This window comes from Heterodontus francisci, chromosome 16 (genome assembly GCF_036365525.1).
Source record: "Heterodontus francisci isolate sHetFra1 chromosome 16, sHetFra1.hap1, whole genome shotgun sequence".
Taxonomy (NCBI): domain Eukaryota; kingdom Metazoa; phylum Chordata; class Chondrichthyes; order Heterodontiformes; family Heterodontidae; genus Heterodontus; species Heterodontus francisci.
This window is the reverse complement of record NC_090386.1, coordinates 81416849-81435324: the sequence shown is the minus strand read 5'-3', so window position 1 is coordinate 81435324 and position 18476 is coordinate 81416849. Positions and strand designations below refer to the sequence as shown.

General features: G+C 41.6%; 1 protein-coding gene across 2 annotated transcripts in view; it reads right to left on the bottom strand.

Annotated features, from left to right (window-relative positions):
- Positions 1–9052: 9052 nt before the first annotated feature.
- Positions 9053–18476, bottom strand: part of taf4a (TAF4A RNA polymerase II, TATA box binding protein (TBP)-associated factor) — a 78645-nt gene continuing 69221 nt past the window's right edge. Inside the window, exons 12-15 of one of the 2 annotated variants that reach the window (XM_068048462.1) lie at positions 17322–17447; positions 15389–15445; positions 11257–11382; positions 9053–10552 (exon numbers count right to left, since the gene is read on the bottom strand). In XM_068048462.1, coding sequence (XP_067904563.1) covers positions 10388–10552; positions 11257–11382; positions 15389–15445; positions 17322–17447 — 474 coding nt within the window. In that variant the 3' untranslated portion in view covers positions 9053–10387. Of the gene's footprint in view, positions 10553–11256; positions 11383–15388; positions 15446–15551; positions 15770–17321; positions 17448–18476 lie in introns of those variants that run through there. The other variant, XR_010976582.1, reaches the window with a different exon arrangement.

Genomic DNA, 18476 nt, shown 5'->3' with positions numbered 1-18476 from the left:
AATAGTTTATCTTTATCTAGCCTGTCTTTTCCTGTTACTATTTTGAAGACTTCGATCAGATCACCCCTTAACCTTCTAAATTCTAGCGAAAACAGGCCTCGCAACTTAACCCCTGTAGTCCAGGTATCATTCTTGTAAACCTATGTTGCACTCCCTCCAAGGCCAATATATCCTTCTTAAGGTGTGGTGCCCAGAACTGCTCACAGTACTCCAAGTGGAGTCTAACCAGGGTTTTGTACAGCTGCAGCATAACCTCTGTGTCTTTATACTACAATCCTCCAGACATAAAGGCTAGCATTCCATTAGCCTTTTTAGTTATTTTCTGCACTTGCTCGTGGCATTTTAAAGATCTATGCACCTGAACCACCAAGTCTCTTTGGACATCCACTGTACTTAAAATCTTCCCATTTAGAAAGTACCCTGCTCTATCCTTATTTGGTCCAAAATGGATAATCTCACACTTGCCCACATTGAAATCCATCTGCCACAGTTTTGTCCACTCACCTCGTCTGTCAATATCTCTTTGCAATTTTATGCTATCATCTAGACTGTCTACAATGCCGCCTAACTTTGAAAAGGAGAAGCATTTATGTTCAGCTGCTGCAGTCTTTGTCTGTTTCTGCCTCATATCTAAAACCAAACTCAGCTAGAACTCACTCAAGTTCCGAGGACATCACAACTGCCTGATAGTGTGACAGAGGCAGATTCAACCGTGGCTTTCAAAAGGGAATTGGATAAACACCTGAAGGGAAAAAAATTGCAGGGCTACAGAGAAAGGGCTGGGAAGTGGAACTAGCAAAATTGCTCTTTCAGCGAGCCAGCATGGACTAGACGGGCCAAATGACTTCCTTCTGTGCTGCAACCATTCTATGTTTCTAGTGGAACACTTATGCTCAGTCTCCAAGAAATTTACATTTGCACTGCCAAGTATATTAGTTACTGAACAGGAGGAATATATTACAATTGCACCTATTAATATATAGTTTGCCACTTATTGGCTTTTTTCCAATTATCAATGCTTTATCAACACAATATAGATTGATTGTTGGTAAGGTTGACTAACTATATGCTTACTCTCTATAACAGTTACCTTACAGTAAAAAGCTAATCCAAGACTAATTTAGTAAAATGATTGGCCAACAAGGATTACTTTAAAAAAGTGGTCAAATAAGGAAACAAATTTAATGTAGTGGATTTGACTGAGAGCAAGGAACTGTCATTTTCAGCTATGCAAGTTGGAAGCTGAAGTTGTGCACACGTTGTTAAATAATGCAATTCTGTTTTAGAAAGTAGGTGACTTGTTCTTTGAAGAGTTGGAACTCTTATGAGTTTGCAAAATATTTAATTCCCTGATTATCTAAGAGATGGCAGAGGGAGGCTATTTGGGACTTGCAATAAATAAATTATATTTTGCACAAGAAGCAAGAATCCCTGATAAGTATTCGATTTGCTCAATGTTAGATAAACTATCTTAAGGTGGTTGGCAGGCTAACTACTAAAATTGAATTTTTTTAGAAATGGATGCCACAGTCCTTCTCAACACACCCCCCTTGCTTACTTTTTAGAGGAAACACTGGCTGTTTAAAACCCTTGCTCATCTATACCACTAAGTACTCTTGCCCAGGTATTTTACCAGATAAGAACATATGGCCAGGAAAAGACCGAGACTCATCAAGCCTTCCCCATTCAGATCCAGTGCAACCTTAACCATGCAATCTCTTGAGAGACCAAAAATACTGTGACTCCTCTCTCATCTCTTAAGACAACCAAGCAAGGATCCATAGGACTGTGATAGCCCATTACTTATCATTTACCAGCAAACTACGGACCAAATACTGGACGGTGGGTTAGAATGGGTGGATCGTTTTTCGACTGGCAAGTGGCCTCTTTCTGTACTGTAAACTTTCTATGATTCTATGGACATGCTCAAACTGGAAAGGTCCTCATCCTTCATCATTCTTTTAAAGGACTGCAGTGAATCCACACTCTCTGTCTTCTAGAGCAGACTATTTAAACTTGCAATGACTCTCTGCAACATAAATATTTCCTGGTATTTAACTTTGCTTGCCAAAGGATTTCAAATGCATTCAAATAGATTTCTAGTCCTACTGTTCCCAAATAATCTATTCTATTGGACTGAATCCATTCCCTCCATCATTTAAAAAATCTCAATTATGCCCAATGAAAGCCTGTGGTTCAATAAATAGCTTAACCCCAAGGTCAGTCTGGTCATTCCCTCTGCCCTTTCTCCATTTGTTGCCACATGTAAGAACTAAAACTGAATACTTCCAAGTGTTGATGTATCAGTACCTTATATAACCTATGCATAGTACTCTTTGTGTCATCATAGAATCATATAGGAGGTCGTCATTCAGTCCATCATGCCTGTTCTGGCTTTTTGAAAGAGCTATCCAATTAGACCCAATCCCCTGCTCTTTTTCCAAAGCCCTGCAGATTATTCCTTTTCAAATATTTATCCAATTCCTTTTCGAAAGTTACTTGACAGCCCAAGCAATACACTCCAAAGCTACATTTGCCTTCGATCTAAGCTACCACCAATCACCACCCACCCCCCGACCCCCACAACGCTCTGTTAACAAGTTGTTAATTATTACTCCCAGATTGCTCCCTCACTGGGTACCCCTGGAAGCATGCTTGGAATTTTCCTGCCCTGAATGCATAACTGCAGCAAATGTAATACCTGTTCATTCACTTTCCTTTCCCCATAAAACTCTCCATATGAAATGGCAATTTACTTCCTCCAAATTAATGTACTGTTCTTGCTGTTGTGGGCTTTATTTTGGGGATACGCAAAAATAGGTCTAGTGACTGCTTTACCAAATGTCGTCTTTCCCTGTGGCAAGAGTTAGTTCAATTCCATTGCCAACCTCACTGCAAACTTTCCATCTTTGGCCTACTCAAAGCAAATTTCACGAACATGCTCTGTACAACTTTTTTTTCTTCCCCCATTTTCCTGTTTCCTATTTGGAGTTGTTACACTCAGCTCTCATCTTTTTGAATGTCCTTTAAAAGTCTGATTAAAATTACTTTTGTTTTTATCCAGCATTTATCACCTTTTTCAAAAAATTGTTCAGAGCCTGGTAAACCCAATAGCTAGAACATAGAACAGTACAGCACAGTACAGGCCCTTCGGCCCACGATGTTGTGCCGAACCTTTAACCTACTCTAGGATCAAACTACCTACATACCCTTCATTCTACTATCATCCATGTACCTATCCAAGAGTCGCTTAAATGTCCCTAATGTATCTGCTTCTACTACCACCGCTGGCAGTGCATTCCACGCACCCACCACTCTCTGTGTAAAGAACATACCTCTGACATCTCCCCGAAACCTTCCTCCAATCACCTTAAAATTATGCCCCCTGGTGATAGCCCTTTCCACCCTGGGAAAAAGTCTCTGACTATCCACTCTATGCCTCTCATCATCTTGTACCCCTCTATCAAGTCACCTCTCATCCTTCTTCACTCCAATGAGAAAAGCCCTAGCTCCCTCAACCTTTCTTCGTAAGAAATGCCCTCCAGTCCAGGCAGCATCCTGGTAAATCTCCTCTGCACCCTCTCTAAAGCTTCCACATCCTTCCTATAATGAGGCGACCAGAACTGAACACAATATTCCAAGTGTGGTCTAACCAGGGATTTATAGAGCTGCAGCATAACCTCGCGGCTCTTAAACTCAATCCCCCTGTTAATGAAAGTCAACACACCATATGCTTTCTTAACAACCCTATCAACTTGGGTGGCAACTTTGAGCAATCTATGGACATGGACCCCAAGATCCCTCTGTTCCTCCACACTGCCAAGAATCCTGTCTTTAAGCCTTTATTCTGCATTCAAATTCGACCTTCCAAAATGAATCACTTCACACTTTTCCAGGTTGAACACCATCTGCCAATTCTCAGCCCAGCTCTGCATCCTGTCAATGTCCCATTGCAACCTACAACAGCCTTCCACACGATCCACAACTCCAGCAACCTTCGTGTCATCGGCAAACTTGCTAACCCAGCCTTCCACTTCCTCATATAAGTCATTTATAAAAATCACAAAGAGCAGATGTCCCAGAACAGATCCCTGCGGAACACCACTGGTCACCGAGCTCCAGGCTGAATACTTTCCATCTACTACCACCCTCTGTCTTCTATGGGCCAGCCAATTCTGTATCCAGACAGCCAACTTTCCCTGTATCCATGCCTCCTTCCTTTCTGAATGAGCCTACCATGGGGAACCTTATCAAACGCCTTGCTAAAATCCACATACACCACATCCACTGCTCTTCCTTCATCAATGTGTTTTGTCACATCTTCAAAGAATTCAATAAGGCTTGTGAGGCATGACCTGCCCCTCACAAAGCCATGCTGACTGTCTCTAATCAAACTATGCTTTTCCAAATAATCATAAATCCTGTCTCTCAGAATCCTCTCCAATAATTTGCCCACTACCGACGTAAAACTGACTGGTCTATAATTCCCAGGGTTATCCCTATTCCCTTTCTTGAACAAGGGAATAACATTTGCCACCCTCCAATCATCTGGTACTACTCCAGTGGACAGTGAGGACACAAAGATCATTGCCAAAGGCGCGGCAATTTCTTCCCTCGCTTCCCGTAATATCCTTGGGTATATCCCGTCTGGCCCCGGGGACTTATCTGTCCTCATGTCTTTCAAAATTTCCAGCACATCCTCCCTCTCGACATCAACCTGTTCGAGCATATCAGCCTGTTTCACGCTGTCCTCACAAATGACCAGGACCCTCTCACTAGTGAATACTGAAGCAAAGTATTCATTTAGGACCTCCCCTACCTCCTCCGACTCCAGGCACAAGTTCCCTCCATTATCCCTGATCAGCCCTACCCTCACTCTGGCCATCCTCTTGTTCCTCACATAAGTGTAGAACACCTTGGGATTTTCCTTAATCCTACCCGCCAAGACTTTTTCATGTCCCCTTCTAGCTCTCCTAAGTCCATTCTTCAGTTCCTTCCTGGCTATCTTGTAACCCTCTAGAGCCCTGTCTGATCCTTGCTTCCTCAACCTTAAGTAAGTTTCCTTCTTCCTCTTGACTAGCTGTTCCACATCTCTTGTCATCCAAGGTTCCTTCACCCTACCATCCCTTCCTTGCCTCATCGGGACAAACCTATCCAGCAGTCGCAGCAAGTGCTCCCTAAGCAACCTCCACATTTCTGTCGTGCATTTCCCTGAGAACATCTGTTCCCAATTTATGCTCCCCAGTTCCTGCCTAATAGCATTGTAATTTCCCCTCCCCCAATTAAATATTTTCCCATCCCATCTGCTCCTGTCCCTCTCCATGACTATAGTAAAGGTCAGGGAGTTGTGATCACTATCACCGAAATGCTCTCCCACCGAGAGATCTGCCACCTTGCCTGGTTCGTTGCCAAGCACCAAATCCAACATAGTCTCCCCTCTAGTCAGCCTATCTACATATTGAGTCAGGAAACCTTCCTGGACACACCTGACAAAAACTGCTCCATCCAAACTATTTGCACTAAGGAGGTTCCAATCAATATTAGGGAAGTTGAAGTCACCCATGACAACAACCCTGTTACTTCTGCACCTTTCCAAAATCTGCCTCCCAATCTGTTCCTCCGTGTCTCTGTTGCTATTGGGGGGTCTATAGAAAACTCCCAATAAAGTGACTGCTCCTTTCCTGTTTCTGACTTCCACCCATAATGACTCAGTAGACAAACCCTCCTCGATGACCTCCCTTTCTGCAGCTGTGATACTATCCCTGATTAGCAATGCCACTCCCCCACCTCTTTTACCTCCCTCCCTATTCCTTTTGAAACATCTAAACCCCGGAACATCCATTCCTGCCCCTGTGGTATCCAAGTCTCCGTAATGGCCACAACATCGTAGCTCCAAGTACTGATCCATGCTCTAAGTTCATCACCCTTATTCCTGACACTTCTTGCATTAAAATAGACACACTTCAACCCATCATACTGGCTGCAACTTTGCCCTGTCAACTGTCTAACCTTCCTCACAGACTCTCTGCACTCTGTATCTGCCTGTTCAACAGCTACCCCATCCACTGATCCGTAGCTCCGGTTCCAATCCCCCTGCCAAACTAGTTCAAACCCTCCTGAAGAGTGCTAGCAAACCTCCCGCCCAGGATATTGGTGCCCCTCCAGTTCAGATGCAACCCATCCTTCTTGTACAGGTCCCACCTTCCCCAGAAGGTATCCCAAAGATCCACATATCTGAAGCCCTCCCTCCTACACTAGCTCTGTAGCCACATGTTCAGCTGCACTCGCTCTCTGTTTCTAGCCTCACTAGCACGTGGCACCGGTATCAATCCTCAGATTACTATCCTGCTCGTCCTGCCTTTTAGCTTCCAACCTAACTCCCTATATTCGCTTTTCAGGTCCTCATCCCTTTTCCTAGCTATGTCATTGGTACCGATGTGTACCACGACTTCTGGCTGCTCCCCCTCCCCCTTAAGAATCCCGTAGACTCAATCCAAGACATCCCTGACCCTGGCACCCAGGAGGCAACATACCATCCGGGAGTCTCGTTCGCGACCACAGAATCTCCTGTCTGTTCCTCTAACCATTGAATCTCCTGTCACTATCGCTCTCCTATTCTCCCCCCTTCTTTTCTGAGTCACAGAGCCAGGCTCAGTGCCAGAAACCTGGCCACTGTGGCTTTCCCCTGGTAGGTCGTCCCCCCCCCAACCGTATCCAAAACGGTATACTTATTATTGAGGGGAACGGCCACAGGGAATCCCTGCACTGTGCGCATATTCCCTTTCCCTCCCCTGACGGTCACCCAGCTACCTTTATCCTGTAACTTAGGTGTCACTACTTCCCTAGAACTGCTCTTTATCACCCCCTCAGCCGCCTGAATGATCCGAAGTTCATCCAGCTCCAGTTCCCTAACGCGGTCTGTGAGGAGCTGGAGTTGGGTGCACTTCTCACAGGTGAAGTCAGCAGGGACACAAGTGGTGACCCTTACCTCCCACATCCTGCAAGAGGAGCATGCAACTGCCCTAGCTTCCATCCCCTCTGCTCTAAATTGACACAGAGATTAAGTAAAAATAAAGGAAAACCTTACCTTACCAAACCCTCCACACAAGAGTCCTTTTTTTTTGGTTAGAGGAGGAGGATGGGTGGGAGACACTACAGGTGTAGTGTTTTGGGTTTAGCCACTGCCTGAATATATAAGTTCACTTACCCAGCAGTCCCCGTGTCCGCGTCCGCCGAATCACGAGGTAAGTACTTTATACTGAAACTTACCTTCCCAGCTGCCCCCTGGCTCGCACTCTCACTGCTACCGCTGTTCAAAAAGTTGTCATCTTCTTTGTAATAGTTAAGCATGTTATTTTTGTTTTTTGATCTGTTCTTCACCTCCCGTTTTGATTAGCATTATAGAGGGTCTTTTCCTCTTTCTATCATTTCTGATGAACTGTCCAACCCAAAATAATAACCTTTTCTTCCAGATGATGAACCTGTTGTACATTTCCCGTTATTATTTATTTCAGGATACCAGCATTTATAGCATTTCTTTTTACAACTACTGACTACATTTTAATAGCCCAAGGATTGTGTGAGAAAGACCAAGGGATGTAAGTAGCTGCACAGTTTTGAGGTTTTCCCAAGAATGAGACTATGAGGCTGTGACGAGGCTTGGTTTCAACACAATGAGGAGGCAGAGAGAGTAGGAAGAAATGCTGTGGTAGAGGGAAGTTGAGTGATAAATGTGAGACAGGAATTGCCTATCAAAAACCTTCAGTTGTATCTTGCCCGAGTGAAAGAAAGCTTCCCCACGTATGGGAGCGGTATTGAAGTCTTGAACAGAATTGGGATTTTTGAGAGTTGGTAAGGGGAGAACTATTTGGCATAAGAAGAAACTGAGTTTCTTGGTGGCAGCTTTCACATGGAGATGTGGGAGTTCCAAGTGAAGTCAGAGAAATTTAAAATTCTATTCAACAAATGCTATAACTCACAGCATATAATTTTCTGCAGATCTGACAATTAATTATGATTCAATTCAAATGGTACATTTCTGATGGCAAATATCTGGATGACTGTCAAAGAAAAAATAGGAGAATTTCTTAAAGCTAAAAAGTAACTGCTATGCAATTGCCAAACTGAGTTTTGAATTACAAAACAGCATATAGGTACAGAACTAATGTGCTTCCTTTGTGTTCACTGAAAATGTACAACATAAAAACTTTAAACACAGCACATCATTAACCATCAGGCGAAAGTGTTTCAATTTTTTTCATTTGTAGTTTGCAATCTATTTTTGAAGCTTTCTCTTACATTAGCTTTGAATTCTGATTTTGTTTGGTGAAATTTTGATTATGGATTAGGATCTTGGCAATTTGCTTTTGAATGTGTACAGAAAACATCACTGTCTAGAGCAAAGGACTGATCATTAGTTGGACACATTACTTAAAAATTGAGAAACTGGAATCACTGAGACATCATTACCAACGAGATCACAATCTCTCTAATTAAAATGCTGTGAATAATTTGTCAGACATCCTAATAAAATGAGATGGTCCAACCATGTACCAGCTTACCATACAGTGAGAATTTGTTATCGAGATTGATGAACAAACTCCCTTAATTCCCCCTTCCAATACTGGCTTTGGGCTACTACGAATAAGGCAGTGAAGTACTAAGCTGCTGATTAGTCGTCTTTAATTCAAGATTTTTAGCACAACAGTAAGAAACTAGACGTCAATTCTATTTGAAGTGGGTTTTTCCAAAGGTACAGTAGCCAATGATGTACGCTTATAAAAAATCTTCACTGTAGAGTTTCTTCTTCAGCATGCTACTTTTTTTTTTAAAACTGAGGTATGCATGTATTTTATTCACTTGTTTAATTGCTTAACAGGAGTTTTGCAGCAACATATAACTTAAACTAATAAGCTATAAGGTTAATTCAAGCACCAAGAAAGACAGTAAGCAAAATACAGATAAATTCATTGTTTTAATAAAGGAGTTAATTCTCTTTCAATCCTATATAAAACAATAGTAATTAAAAACTTCCTTTTTTGAAAGTAAAATATTTACATATTAACAAGTAACTGTGCAAAATTTACATGAAAAATGGAAAGACAGGATTTGTAAAAGACCAAGGGTGTAACAGTTTTCAGGCATTGGTAAAAATACTGATTAGTTTTCAGTTTACACACAGAACTCATCAGCTTAATAGCATCTTAAATGTTTCTTTTAACAACATAAAATTACACACAAAGAAAGCAGAAGTATTTACAATCATAATGTCCTATCGATAGACAATCATTTAATACAATAACCTCTGAAAATATAAAGAAAAATTTAGTTTTTTTTATAAAAAAATAGATACAAAGAAGGGACATTGCTCTGGTTACCATTAAGTAGGCCCATAGCTTGCATACAGTCTTTTTACCAAAATAATTACGGTTTACATAGCAATTTATGTTATGTGCCAAAATTATGTACAAATTATTAGCTCACTGATAGACACCAGCAAATTGTTTTCTACACGTGATTCATACCAAGTAACAATCCTTTCACAATTCACCATTTCTTAGATTTTTTTTAACTAAAGTTTTACATTAGCTAGGTAGCCAACACAGTGCAAGTAATGTATATTTATGCAGAAAAGTTATTTTTTTTAAATCCTTTACGGCATCATGTATTGTATCAAATAAAAAAGCATCTTTTTCTTTTTACAAATGCCCTACAACATTCACAAAAGAAACCCTTCTTAAAGGCGTCCAAGGAAAGCCTCTGACATGCAAATCACATGGTGAGAACTGCAGAGTTACCACTGAACAAACTCTCCTAACTCTTCACAAACCATACATTTACAAAGGCTAAATTGAGAAAAATACAGCAAAATAATGGAAACAATGAAAAGTGGATAAAAATACAATAATGAAAATATTTTTTTGCTCCATGTCCTTGAAGGTAAAATAATCCAAAGTCGTTAGCTTCAGACCCATATAATTCAAAGTCTTTTAAGCCAAATGATTCAAAAACAGAATACTTAAATGTTTCAAGTTGCTACTAATCTGCCAAAAAGGTGGCAAATTATACACTGGTGAAATCAGAATCAGTTTTTAAATATGGCTTGTTTGGCAAGAAGGCCACTCAGTCAGGAGACGAGAAGAGATCAGATTTTTTATTTTATAAATAAAGTATCCACAGGTCTCGCTGTATTCATTTGTCTAACTAAAATTCAAAACTTTAAAAACATAAGAGTTAATGTAAAGCTGAACGTTAAAACATTCTCCCACTCGCAGAATTCCAGCTGTTCTCCATCTCTTTCTTTCCTCACCCCGCCTCCCAAAAAAATGCAAAGAAAAAGAAATGGCAGAAGGTTGTTTCGGTCAAAAAACAAATCAACCCAGGACGTTTATTTAAGGAATGCACGGTACAGCATCAGTGAATGGCTTGTCTCACGCTCATTCTCCAAGCAGAAGATAAGGTCCCTGAGGTTGACTCTTGTTATTCGTTGCCGTGTGAACTGCCTAGCTGTTCCAACTCCAGAGGCACCTGGTGTCCCGCCCGTACTGGGTCCCTAAAGGAGAGAAAAGGAGTGGATAACGTATTGCATTCCATTGTTGACTTAAAGATTTGATAGAAGTAGAAAGTAGTGTTAGGGACTGAAATACATTTCAGTTTCCAGCAACTTTTTCTCAGACTGGACAATCAAATTTGCCTTATGAGATACTTTATTTCATACTGCCAATATATTAGATAGAGAGATACAGCACTGAAACAGGCCGTACGGCCCACCGAGTCTGTGCCGACCATATTCTTTACAACAGTAATTCACATTAGCACTTTAATTTAGCACAAAGATACCTGCAACTTTTTCTCAGACTGGACAATCTGAAATTTTCTCTACAGGTTTCATATTAACAGCTGAGTAACTAAGTTAATAGAAATAAATACAGTGGATGTAAGGAGTTGGAGTTGTGTCCTTCCATTCACCTCTAAGAAAATGAGCTTGTGGCACTGGTAGAGATGCCTGGATCATCTCTTGCCTGAATGGCACATGCAGGGGAGGAAACACAGAAATCTGGTGATGGCAAGGAGGACAGGAATTTGAAATAGTTTTAAGTTGTGAATAGTTTTGTATGAAGTCCTTGACTCAAATGTATAATAGTATTGGCGGAAATTAGGATTTATTTCCTCAATGTGCAATGGACAAAAAAAGTCATATTTTGAATGTTGTGTAGTGTAATTAATACAATGCTGTATTACATTTTTATACAGTACCTCTGCTCCAGCTCCAATCCCAGGTCCTGGTGAATCAACCTTCCGCTTCTTTCTGGGGCCAATGGCAGCTAATGCAGTTAAATTGGCTTCTCTCTGTCTCATCTGCGCCAATTCCTGTTGTTGCATCTGGGAATCAAAAAGATGTTCAATTATTCATCTGAAAATATTGAACGTTCTACTGCCATACCTTACATTGGTAATTTCCATCAGAATGAAGTTATGTCATTTCAATTTGATAGATGGTCCAATTTCAATAAATGCTGGGTGAGTGAACAGAGGGCTGGATTTTGTGCTGCAGGTGGGGCTCTCCGCACCAGGCTGGAAAGGTGGAGGAAACCTGCCTCTGCCTGTTTGTGCGCCCCCAGAGTGATCCTCCGGTCTTTTTAAATTGAAGTTTCAAGAGGCGGGATCCCAGGTCCTTTAAAGTCTTAAAGGGATGGGGATCCCGGCTCCAAGAGTTGCTGGCCAATCAGAGGGCTGGCAGCTCAGCAGTTATCAGCAGCGCCACCAGGAGCAGTGGCCACTGCCTGTACAAAGCAGAGGCTTTGAACCCAGGCCTACTGCTGGAACCCCAGAAGAGGTAGATAAGGTGGGGTTGCCGGGGCCTGGGTGGAAGGCCCCAGTGAGGGGCGTGGGGAAGTGGTTGTGGGGTCCCTGGGGGGAGGGTCAAGTTATTCCCAGTGGGGGTCTTCCTTGGGCCACAAATTGCCCAAGAAGGAGGGACGACCCCAACCCCCACCCCCACGGAGGCCCTCCCTGCAGCTGGTAAGATCCCAGCGGCGGTGGGACGAGGCCCTTAAATGGCTGTTGATAGGCCACTTAATATATAATATAGGCCACCTAACCAATATTTATCCCTTAACCACTATTATTTAAAAAAATTCTCTGTCCATTGATAGGCCACTTAAGGACCTCAACTGGCCTCTAGGCAGGAAGGATGTCATCAGCCTATCACCCCCCTGGAAAGATCGCTGGGCGACGGGAAGGCAACATTCCCTCTGTCCCGCCTCCACCCACTGCGGTTCTCCGTGCACCCACCCCGCCTCAGAGGGGCCTCACCAAGTCCAGGCCATAGTCTTAACTAGCTTGTAATATTAACTTACAGAATTATTATTATTTTTTATTCATTCATGGGATGTGGGCATCGCTGGCTAGGCCAGAATTTATTGTCAATCCCTAACAGCCCTTGAGAAGATGGTGGTGAGCTGCCTTCTTGAACCGCTGCAGTCCATGTGAGGTAGGTACACCCACAGTGCTATTAGGAAGAGAGTTCCAGGATTTTGACCCAGCGACAGTGAAGGAACGGCGATATACTATAGTTCCAAGTCAGGATGGTGTGCGACTTGGAGGGGAACTTGCAGATAGTGGTGTTCCCATGCATTTGCTGCCCTTGTCCTTCGAGTTGGCAGAGGTCGTGGGTTTGGAAGGTGCTGTCTAAGGAGCCTTGGTGCGTTGCTGCAGTGCATCTTGTAGATGATACACACTGTACGCCGATGGTGGAGGGTGTGAATGTTTGTCAATGGGGTGCCAATCAAGTGGGCTGCTTTGTCCTGGATGGTGTTGAGCTTCTTGAGGGTTGTTGCAGCTGCACCCACCCAGGCAAGTGGAGAATATTCCATCACACTCCTGATTTGTGCCCTGTAGATGGTGGACAGGCTTTGGGGAGTCAGGAGATGTGTTACTCACCGCAGGATTCCTAGCTTCTGACCTGCTCTTGTAGCCATGGTATTTATATGGCTACCCTCGTCCAGGTCAATGGCAGTCCCTAGGATATTGATAGTGGGGGATTCAGCGATGGTAATGCCATTGAATGTCAAGGGGAGATGGTTAGATTCTCTCTTGATTGAGATGGTCATTGCCTGGCACGAATGTTACTTGCCACTTATCAGCCCAAGCCTGGATATTGTCCAAGTCTTGCTGCATTTCTACACGGACTGCTTCAGTGTCTGAACAGTCGCGAATGGTGCTGAACATTGTGCAATCATCAGCAAACATCCCCACTCCTGACCTTATGATTGAAGGAAGGTCACTGATGAAGCAGCTGAAGATGATTGGGCCTAGGAAATTGTTAAATATGTTCAGGACCTGAGAGATCTGGGGGCTGTACGTGCACAAACTGTTGAAGGTGGCAGGACAGTTTGAGAAAGTGATTAAAAAGGCATATGGGATCCTGGGCTTTATAAAAACAAGCATAGAGTACTAAAGGAAGGACATTATGATGAACCTTTATAAAACACTGGTTTGCCCTCAAGTAGAGTATTGTGTCCAGTTCTGGACACCACACTTTAGGAAAGATGTGCTGGCTTTAGAAAGGGGCGCAGAAAAGATTTACAAGAATGGTTCCAGAAATGAGGGACTTAATTTAACGTGGATAGATTGGAAAAGCTGGAGTTGTTCTTAGAAAAGAGAAGGTTGAGTGAGAGGAGATTTGATAGAAGTATTCAAAATCATAAGGGTCGATACAGGGTAGGTGGAGAGAACCTGTTCCCATTGGCAGAAGTGGTGAGACCCAGAAGACACTGACTTAAGATGACTGCCAAAAGAAGCAAGGACAACATGAGAAAAAACTTTTTTATGCAGCGTGTGGTTATGATCTGGAGTGTACTGCCTGAGAGTGTGGTGGAAGCAGATTCAATCAGGGCTTTCAAAAGAGAATTGGATAAGCACCTGAAGAGAAATAATTTGCAGGGCTATAGGGAAAGGGCTTTGGTGTGGGACTAGCTAAATTGCTCTTGCAGAGAGCCAGCACAGACATAATGGGCTGAATGGCCTCCTTCTATGCTGTAATCATTCCATGATTCTATGCTCAGCTTGTTGTTGTGATGCAAAACTAGTTTACTGTGCAACTATTGCTATTTGTTTTATCCAAGATATCTTTGACTAAACCTACATAAGCAGCAAGAACAATAATTTATACAGTGCCTTATCATCTTCTCTGGATGTCCCAAAGTGCTTCAGAGCCAATGAATTACTTTTTGAAGTGGTCATCGTTGTTGCTTAGGCAAATGCAGCAACCAATTTTCACATAACAAGGTCCCACAAACAGCAAATTAGACAAATCACCAGTTAACCTCTTTTTAATGGTGATGATTGAGGGAGGAATGTTGGCCAAAACACCAGAACTCCCTGCTCATGTGCCATCAGATCTTCACATTCACTTGAACAAGCAAACTCTATTTAACATCTCACCCAAAAGACGACACTTCCAACAATGCTGCACCCCCTCAGTAATGCACTAAAACATCAGTCTAGGTTATGAGCTTATGCCTTGACATGGAGCATGAACCCAAAACCTTCTGACTCTGATACAAGAGTGCTTCCAAGTCGGCTAAGCTAATATCTACAAGTATAGCTAATATTTCTGCATTCTGTGACGTCACCGGAAAAATAGCATAACTGATTCTGAAATCTATCATCGAAACCAGAAACAGAGTGGGATTCTGCAAATAAAATTTAGTGACTCCATAAAAATTATTTATCTAAACAATACTGAACTTATTGGTAGGTCTATCTCAATTGTGAAAAATCTAGTTTGTTTGTACTTTGGTGCCCTTTTTTATGCTTGTTAAATAAAGGAAGTAATCTGACAGAGGAATAAAATCCCATATGCAGATATTTGTGAGATAAGTCATTTTCTAAAACTTAGGACTTTTTAATACATTAGAACCCAGTATTTTTTCTACTAAGGCCTGTACACCACTTTAACCAGCCAAACAGCCAACTCACCAGTGTCACTAAGTAGTAGTTAGGGCAGCTTAAATCCATTGCCAAATTGTTACATTTCAGTTTTGAAGTGTATTCTTCAGGAGGTTTGAAATTAAGAATAGAACCTGGACTGACAAAATGTACTGTTCCACCAATATAACAAGGGTGTGCCTGTTACTTTTTTAATAATAAAATTATGCGGCACCTTCCTGCATATGTTTGCCATCTGAATTTTCTTTACTGTGTTATTTGTTTTTATTATTAATCCTGATTTCAGACCAACTAATTTAACTAGAGGCTCCATTTCCTTTGTTTTAGGTATCTCTTTTCCAATGCATCCCTGTAACTGTCTTTTGTACAACCTACAAAATTAATACATAATTTTTTTGTGGGGGGCAGGGGGGGGAGGGAAACAGATTACTCTTACCTCTTTGGCCTTTTGTTTTAGCCTTAGTTGTTCTGGGTCCTCTTGTCTGGAGCGAGACTGATGAGAAATGGAAGAAAATGCTAATTGTAAAACAATGCGGCACTTGTTTTCCAGCATACTGGGGTTGAGATTGATAATTCAAAATTCCTGTAAAGGCACTGACCGATTAATCTGCTTACAAGTCACTACATCTTTTGAGGCAAACTTCATGTCAATGTCTTGATACTCTAAGTTCTAAGCTGCAATGATTTACTGAGTTACATTGTTAACTCAATCACTATGCTGCTGTTGTCACATCATTTATTTAATATCGTGGGCATGCATGCTGTGTGCGAGTTCAGCTTTATTCCAATGTGGTGACTAGAACCCACAATGATCCACCTAGAACAACATAAAACAGGTTTGTGGACTGAGTGAAGCAAAACAAATAAATGTTCTTGTAAGGTATGACCTATGGTTGATTACAATGTCTACTAACAACAGTCAAAGTAATACAGCTTTTATTGCTTATAGTTGGCACGTTGGGAGTCAACGCAATTTGCCCACTATATGGGGTGGATGATAAAACCAAAACAAGTAACCAACTCTTTTATTAAAAAAAAAACAAGAAATCTCCACTTAGCAACTGCCTCTCCTAAAAGTGAGCAGTTACATCCACTAAGATAATCACACTTTAATGAGGTACGAACAGCTAATTAAACCTGCTTGAAGACCTGACTGTTCCAGACATCAGCAGTCTTTCAAATCAGTATACCAGATACAGGGGATTAGCTGGGTGACAAACTGTTTGAACACCTAATTTGCTTGGAATCAGCAGAGCCTGTTAAATTGGTTAAGTACAGGGTAAATACCTATTGAGTACTGCCCAAAATAACTGGCATGGTTAATACTATAACTTAATAAAAGTTAATCTAACTTTGTAACTGATTCCTATGGCAATGAAAAATGCTTAGCTCCATTTGCCTAATACAGGCAGCTGCCTGTCATAACTGTGGACAGTGTGTCATTGGTGGGGGCTGTACTTTTCTATAGTACTTTATCACAATGAAAAGTCTCAAATTGCTACACACAAGGGATTTCTTTGGAGTATAGTTACTGTACATGGGCAAGCTGTTGTCCCCATTCGTTTCTAAGGCGTGGGCGACGCTGGCAAGGCCAGGCTGCATTTATTGTCTACCTACAGTTGCCTTAAAATGGAATGTCTTGTTTGGCCACTTCAGAAGGCATTCAGAGTCAATCGCAGTGCGGAACAGGTGTTACACATTGGTCACATTGTGAGGTTTACAGGTTTCCTTTCCTGAAGGACATTAATGATTCAGTTGAGTTCTTACAATAATCTAGCAGCGTTCATGGTTATTTCAGTTGCAGTAGTTACTTGTGCTTTATCTGTTTCACAACTAAATTGTGTGCTCTCCAACGTGAACACACCATTGCTTTTAAAAGTTTGCTTATGAAACTCCGGGTGTTGAAGCCCAGCAGTCGATGTAATCAACTTTGATATTTATTTACTGTAACTTGCATGTAAAAAAAGCAGTACATAGGGACTGACCTGCCAATTCAGTCTCCTCTTGTATTGCAGCTTGTACTGGTCTTGGTTTTAACTAGTTGACTATATGCTTCAAAACTAGTGGATATATACACCTAACATAAGAGCTGCAATTTTACAGCAGAAATGGTTATGCTAGTGACAGAAGATCTAACATTCGTTTAGCATCACTGGCCAAAAACAACTGCATCTGGTGTACACAAGTCCCCAGATTGAGTATGTGCATATGACATTTGTGTCAGTGTTGACTTTGGCTCAGCATCTATTATGTATGCTAGATTAAACTTTAGCAAGGCATCCCTATGCACTCAATGGAACTCTGAGTTTAATTTATTACAAAATCCTCTTCTGTTTGATTTCACTCAAATTCCACCTAATGTTGCTTACCTTTGCTGCTCGCATTAAAAGTTCCCTTTCTTGTTCATCTTTTCTCTGCTTTTCTATTTGATCAAGTTGTTCAAAGAACTTGAGCTGTGACTTTACATCATTTAACTGCTCATACCTGTCGTCCTCCTGAAATCAAAAGGCAATCTAAAATGATTAACTGTTTGCAGAAGTAGTGAAGTAATTCCTATATAGAAACCTTGACAAATAGACTGCTCCATCACTAGTTTCTTATTTTATGCAGGTTTGTGATGAGCAACATTCCAACTTATTAAAACCTCTGGTAACCAGTCCAATTGCGCTGGATGAGGAAAAAATGTTCTGCTCCTTGTACTCCTACCCATTGAACAGTACTCTGCTTGCTAACAATAAATGAAGCAGCAAAAATAAATTACTGCTAAACTCAGTGCTTAATCTTGAGATGCAAAAATGAGAAATAATCTGTGCATTAGTGATGACAATTCCTAACAAAAATATCTTTAAAACTACCATTCAAGTGTGCGTTCTGTTTTAAGTGCAATGAGTCTACATACATCAATGTAGTACTGATTTACCATTGAAAAAAATAGTTCACGCAAGCCACCACTATATTAAAAACTTAAGTAAAAATTTGCACATTCCACCAATAAATCTTCCAAGATGTACTGTTTTGCAGTACAATCATTACAAACTTTTGGTTCCAGTTTGTACTAAGTTAGTTGAGGCGCCTGTAAAGGTACTAAAAGTGGTCCCAGTGTCCTGGTTTGGGAAAGGGACTGTTAGGAGCAGAAACTCTAGCTGATTGCAAATCAGTGATTCTTGCTGACAAGCAGACTTATATGGATGTTAGTTGAGGAGAGGATTAGGCTTGCCTCCAATGCCCCCCACCCCATCATCAGATTTCTCAGTACCACTGACTGTCCAGTTCCACACATGGAGAATGTCCATGTTGGTGAGGTGTCTGGGGTGGAGGGGGGAGGGAGGGTCACTGATACCTGTGGAACTATATCCCAATGTGAGTCAATACCTTCAGCAAAGCTGGAGGGGGGCAGTTTATAGGTAGTTTTAAGATTACAGCAAAAGCTTGTAAATGGTGTAACATGAAAAGACATGCAAGTGCAGTTAGCTTAGGAACCTTTTGTTGGTAGGATTGATGAAGCAACTCAAGATTTTAAAAAA